The 6,991-nt window shown below is 37.5% G+C and overlaps 1 protein-coding gene across 4 annotated transcripts in view; it reads right to left on the bottom strand.

The window, feature by feature from the left end:
- Positions 1 to 4,755: 4,755 nt before the first annotated feature.
- The window catches only part of LOC117342422 (thrombospondin-2-like), a 38,642-nt gene continuing 36,406 nt past the window's right edge, over positions 4,756 to 6,991 (bottom strand). For all 4 annotated transcript variants that reach the window (XM_033904575.1, XM_033904577.1, XM_033904576.1 and 1 more), the window contains 2 exons: positions 6,589 to 6,735; positions 4,756 to 5,980 (listed from right to left, as the gene is read on the bottom strand). In XM_033904575.1, coding sequence (XP_033760466.1) covers positions 5,838 to 5,980; positions 6,589 to 6,735 — 290 coding nt within the window. In that variant the 3' untranslated portion in view covers positions 4,756 to 5,837. The remainder of the gene's footprint in view (positions 5,981 to 6,588; positions 6,736 to 6,991) is intronic.

Below are 6,991 nucleotides of genomic sequence, written 5' to 3'. Positions count from 1 at the left end.
TGACAAATGTTTGTTTATCACATATTTCTACCACAATACGCCGTGTTATTCCACTCTCAAGCCATTGTATAAATGTGCCGACTGTTGGATAAATATATTTATCCCATAACCACGCTTGTTTCACAACTGATATGACACGTGATAAAATTCGTAGCAGTGTGTTATTGTTTTTGTTTACACACCGCAGTGTGTAACCACTTTCTAAGCCTCCGATTGGTCATTTGTGACCTCCAACGAATCTGATTGGCTAACCTCTGGCCTTTGACCACGGACTATTTTTACTACTCTCACTTATCTTCTCTTTTTTTTGCCGTCTGTCTTCAAAAGATCAGCATGGACACGTTCTGTTGATTTTTTGGTGCTCAACATTAGCATATTAAACTGGGTGAGAGGGGTCCCCGGGTGTCCTCATGGAAATGTCGATTAATCTGGGGTTTGAGTCGTACGAAATATAATTTGATGGTAAAATAGACAACGGAAGCGAGATATTGCATCGATTATAGGCCTAGTAGCGAGTTAAAACTGACCCCCCCCCCCCCCCCCCCCCCCCCCCCCCCCCCCCCCCCCCCTTGATTATGGATATGCAGTGGATCCCGATAGCAATGAATGAATTATCAAAACAATGAACAAATGTAATACAAAATGGTTAAATCGCTGCCTCTAATCGTAGTCACTTGAATGAAACGGTCGCACCATCTAACGTAACTGTTAGGCATCTTCCCTTTTAGTTGGGTGTCATTCGGTACGGACCAGAAAAAAAACACAACGAATAAACACAAGTTTTGTTATCATTCCACTTACCTTTATTACGAATATATTTATCCCAAACACAAAAATTTAAAAATCATCTTGGAACATTTGTCTCATGTCAGTAAACTGACGAGATTTCGTGTAAACACACTGACAAACGTAAACTAGGTCTAAAATAACTGTTAGGCCTATATTGCTCAACATTCCAGCTTGGTTTCCGAAATATTTGTTGAAATAGCAAAATATAGTACAGAAGATATGAGTCGTGCATCTAAAATAGATGATAAGTTTTCGTTCATAACGACCTATATTTTGTCCCGTAGTGATTTGGTTCACGGAATTTAGTTGCTACGTTGGGAGAATTTGAACTTGACATGCTTACATTTGTAAGTAAAGAAGTTATGGGATAAACAAGTTCCCCTACTCGTGACGATTGTTTATCATTTTTATCAAACTCTCGTTAGTTAATTTTCTAATTTTGAAAAGACACTCGCTAAAGCTCGTGTCTTTTCAAAATTAGACTCGAGTTGGATAAAAATGATAAATAATCTCCACTCGTTGGGGAACCTCTATTTCTCTCATCCCTACCAGTATCATACTGGTCTGTCCAGGTAAATACACCCATGCTTGCTGTGTGTGTATTACCTCGCTTCCGGTGTAGGATAGCCACGCGCGCGCAATGATACAAAAGTAGGTCGCCGAACCGAAAGTAGATCTATCATGATTTAAACATTTCAACAATACATTGAATTAAGATATGTAATCAGATAATATTTTTTTTTATTTATGATATAAATTATGTAAAAAAAAACACGTTCTTTTATTGTTTTTTATTAATAAAACATGGAACTATATTTTCACGCGAAAGGACACACTAGCTTGGCCGACATCAAGTGATTTGGCTTCGCTTGCAATGACAGGGCTGCTGAAACAACGTTAGACTGTGGAAATGAATGGTTTCCTTCGTTTTTAGAACAGCCTAGTGGTATATTACCTTCCGGTCTTTTGATTGGTCAAGAATTCGAACTTTGACCCAAGCTGCAATTGTTATTGACGTCATCAATAATCGAATGACGTCACATCACCGGGTCCCGGACGTCACCGGTACACTTTATTTGCATACGTGAAATTATATTGACTTGACCACGATTCCCTTTGATTCAAGCCGCTATTATTATGGTAGAAACAGGTCACACGACTCGTGATTGTTGGATATGGAATTTATTTCACACTCGTAAGTAATTTTTTTAAAGTTGCAAAAGACACTCGCTAAAGCTCGTGTCTTTTGTAACTTTTCAAAAATAACTGACTCGTGTGAAATAAATTCCATATCCAACAACCACTCGTTGTGTAACTTAACCTCTATATATCTTATTAGCCATCAAGTGTGTATTATGATTTAGATTACGTTGTAATCGTTCTGTGTTAGTATAGTGTTCCGTAGTTTGTGTCCATCCATCACCGGAAGTTGTTTTTGATGTTATAAAGACTCGAGAATAAATGGACGAAACCAGACGACATATTCTTTTCCAAAATGAACAACATACCGGAGGCCCGTCGCATGTCACCCAGAACAATTAGGGTAGGCCCAAGGACACAACCATGACAGCACGGACCGGGCCATCCCCCGGCTTCCTAAGAAAGACAAATCAACACGGACAGAAAGCATTCCGCTAAACGTCTGGCTCAGTCTCCGGGGAAGAAATGATTCCCTCAATGTACTGCCAATATGTTCGACTCAAAAGCCTTAAACGTCTGACTCGGTCTGTGGGGGAGAAATGCTCGACGCAAAAGAATTTTCTCAAGATGTTTTAACTTTGTGTTCTGTTATTATTTTTGTGTTCCCAGAGTATCTTTATGGACTTTTTGCATTTTGCGCATCATTTTTCTGATATGTGTAACGTTGATGGTTTTTATGGGGTGGATTTCATAAATCCCGATCTGAATAATTCACATAAATCTGAGCTATACATAGTAACGCTTTGTACAAAGTACTTTGTTTTATGTTGGTTAAGGCAGCCTTCATACAATTCCAACTGACCTGTTTATAAATGGAGGAATTTCTAGGCCTGCATGGTACCCGTTATGGCACTGTGTTGAAATCGACAAATAGTATGTTATTGTCAGAAATACCAGGTGTGACCTTCAGTTTGTGACTTGGGAGATTTATGATGACTAGATTAAGAGTGTTCGTACCTAAGTGGTTAGTAATAGTTTATGACTTGCACAAGACCAGTATCAGCAAATAAATTTGTAGTGATTTTGGACAAGGTTTTACTGTATAATGGTGGCGGTATAACAAGGTTTTACTGTACCAAAAGTGGCAGTATAACAAGGTTTTACTGTATAACGGTGGCTGTATAACAAGGTTTTACTGTACAAAAGTGGCAGTATAACAAGGTTTTACTGTACAAAAGTGGCAGTATAACAAGGTTTTACTGTACAAAAGTGGCGGTATAACAAGGTTTTACTGTATAATGGTGGCAGTATAACAAGGTTTTACTGTATAATGGTGGCGGTATAACAAGGTTTTACTGTACCAAAAGTGGCAGTATAACAAGGTTTTACTGTATAACGGTGGCTGTATAACAAGGTTTTACTGTACAAAGTGGCAGTATAACAAGGTTTTACTGTACAAAAGTGGCAGTATAACAAGGTTTTACTGTACAAAAGTGGCAGTATAACAAGGTTTTACTGTACAATGGTGGCAGTATAACAAGGTTTTACTGTACAAAAGTGGCAGTATAACAAGGTTTTACTGTACAAAAGTGGCAGTATAACAAGGTTTTACTGTACAAAAGTGGCAGTATAACAAGGTTTTAGTGTACAAAAGTGGCAGTATAACAAGGTTTTACTGTATAATGGTGGCAGTATAGCAAGGTTTAACTGTACAATGGTGGCAGTATAACAAGGTTTTACTGTACAATGGTGGCAGTATAACAAGGTTTTACTGTACAAAAGTGGCAGTATAACAAGGTTTTACTGTACAAAAGTGGCAGTATAACAAGGTTTTACTGTATAATGGTGGCGGTATAACAAGGTTTTACTGTATAATGGTGGTGGTATAACAAGGTTTTACTGTTTAATGGTGGCAGTATAACAGGGTTTTACTGTACAATGGTGGCAGTATAACAAGGTTTACTGTACAACGGTGGCAGTATAACAAGGTTTACTGTACAACGGTGACAGTATAACAAGGTTTAACTATATAATGGTGACAGTATAAAAAGGTTGTGCTGTACAATGGCGGTAGTATAACAAGGTTTTACTGTACAATGGTGGCGGTATAACAAGGTTTAACTATATAATGGTGACAGTATAACAAGGTTTTACTGTATAATGGTGGCGGTATAACAAGGTTTTACTGTATAATGGCGGTAGTATAACAAGGTTTTACTGTACAAAAGTGGCAGTATAACAAGGTTTTACTGTATAATGGTGACAGTATAACAAGGTTTTACTGTACAATGGTGGCAGTATAACAAGGTTTTACTGTACAATGGTGGCGGTATAACAAGGTTTAACTGTATAATGGTGGCGGTATAACAAGGTTTTACTGTATAATGGTGGCAGTATAACAGGGTTTTACTGTACAATGGTGGCAGTATAACAAGGTTTACTGTACAAAAGTGGCAGTATAACAAGGTTTAACTATATAATGGTGACAGTATAAAAAGGTTGTGCTGTACAATGGCGGTAGTATAACAAGATTTTACTGTATAATGGCGGCAGTATAATAAGGTTTTGCTTTCGAATGGTGACAGTATAACACGGTTTTTACTGTATAAAGGTAGAATAAGACGAGGTTTTACTGTATAAATATGTAGTATACATTGGGTTATTGTATAGTGCTGGCAGAATAACAAGGCTTAACTAAACAATTATGGCAGTATAACACGATTGTACTGTATAATGGAGTTTTACTGGTCAAATGTACACGCACCAAAAACTTTCATGTGGATTACAAGAAATAAACAACTAGATATGGAAAACAAACAACAAATCTTGATTTTTTCATCATTTTATAGTTAAGACAAAATCGATCTGGAAGCTTTAAATAACACATAATGATAAGTTCACGAAGGCTTATAAAGGTGACCACAGTTCTGGATGTCAGTATTGCATTGCGACCATTTTCCAGTCGAATACACAACCTATTTTCTGTTTGGCTGACAAATAATGAACGGGTGCTCTACATTGCAGCTCTTTGGGTTAATATATGATATAGACGTCTGTTCATTGTACCTAGTGGCACAGACAACACATAAATTCACAAAAATCTATGACGTCACCAATTCAGGCTGTCATCAAGAAAACAAAATGACGTGTCAAGCCGAGCGAAGTAGCCACTTGCTACATGCACACTATGTACATTATTCACCAATGCTAAGCAATGCTTTCTTTCTTTAATCCTTGGATATCCTCTTTGAATCAAACTGACTTTCTTGCATACAAACCCGCTCTCTCCGTCCACTAATATACAATATACTACATCCTACTAATAAACATTAGGATAAGTCACGTGATATATATATATTAAATCTATATATGCCATTTGGCCTATACAAATTTTGATCAAAGTTTGATCCTGTACATGTCCTTTATAGAAGCATGAACCACTCAACATGAACCAGTTTGCATTACTTGTGAACCAGGAAGGCCTTAGCACATTACGCTACTCAATGTTATTGAGGGTGAGGCTGTAAACTATAAATATATTGTAACTATCGAAAAACAAAACACTAATATCCTCACTCGGCCATCATTGGTCACTTATTGGTCAGTTCCGGTCTAGTACAGACCCGGTCACACCGACCTCCATCCGTTAATGTCGAGAACATTTTGTAACATTGTTATTCTGTGTTCGCCGTGGTTCAGTAAAGCATCTTTTATCACAGATCTGAGCGTCCTCCACTACTCGCCAATCACAGTTACATGATAGCCAATCACAGCACTGTGTAACTATCAGCCAATCACCGCCCCGTGTAGCTGTAGCTCTATCAGCCAATCACAATTCCAAATCTATCCACCAATTAGCGAACAGATGTCGCTTGTAAACGTTTTGCTGATGCCCACACGTTGACCAATCAGCAGCCACAATTATAGCCGACATGTTTGAGCTCAATGTTTTTATAGAAAGCTCGCGTCACCATTCTCACGCGACACCTATTTCTCCTGGAACACTTTGCCATCGACTTGGTCAGTTTTTTCTTAAAGCCCTTCACTTGTCCTGAAAATAGACACAGTACCATGTTACATAGACATATCAAGTTTGAATCGTACATGTAGGACAGGTATATTTATTTACATTACTTTAGATGTAGATTTCCCTTTTGCACATAAACAGGATAAGAAAAACAATGAAAAATACATTATGGGATTTTAAAATCCAAAAATAATGTCTTTTGTTGTTTTCATAGTTCATGGTGCTTTCCACAGGCATTGCGAAACATTTTTTCAAGGAATTATAGCGAAAATAAAGACATCGCAAAAAATTTCACAAGGATTATTTACAAGAAATTATAGAGAAATAAAAAGGGCACCACATTTCACAATTACAGCGTAAATAAAAGCTTCGCGAAAACATTCACAAGGATTATAGCGGAAAAAAGATATCTCGAAATATTTCACAAGGAAATAAAGGCACCGCGATAAATGTCACAAAGATTATAGCGGGAAATGGGCATGGCGGAATATTTCACAAAGTTACAGCGAAAACATAGGAATCGCGAAAAATTCACAAGGAATTATAGCGGAAACAAAGAAATCGCGATAAAAATAACAAATGGAATAAAGACCGCGAAATGTTTCACAAGTCTCAATTGTGATTGTACTCACGTTTTGTTGTGGAACCAAACATCATGTCCTGTGTCGTCTGTTTCCGGAAGTGGTCGGAAGGGTACGTAAACTTTTCCCTGGCGGACAAACGGATGTTTGCCGACATGGTCTTACAGTTTTTCTGTGCTGGTGAATTGACGTCACACACTACCCGAATAAATAGAAGGAAGAGTAATAATAGAAACGGATTAATATCAGTCCGTGAGTAATTATTTCCGGATTCTCGATCATTTTTTTTTTTTTTGTTCTGTCTTAAGATTCATTGAACCAAATAAAATACTGTTTAAACCAAATTGAAGGAACGTTAAATTCACAGGAATACAACTTTCTAAGAAAAGTGTTCTACAGAGGTACGTGATAGACTGACAACCGGGAACAACACGTGGTACATAGAATTGTCCAG

The sequence above is a fragment of the Pecten maximus genome, chromosome 14, assembly GCF_902652985.1.
Source record: "Pecten maximus chromosome 14, xPecMax1.1, whole genome shotgun sequence".
Classification (NCBI taxonomy): Eukaryota; Metazoa; Mollusca; class Bivalvia; order Pectinida; family Pectinidae; genus Pecten; species Pecten maximus.
Note: the sequence above shows the minus strand (reverse complement) of the source record. Positions and strands in the feature narration are given on the sequence as shown.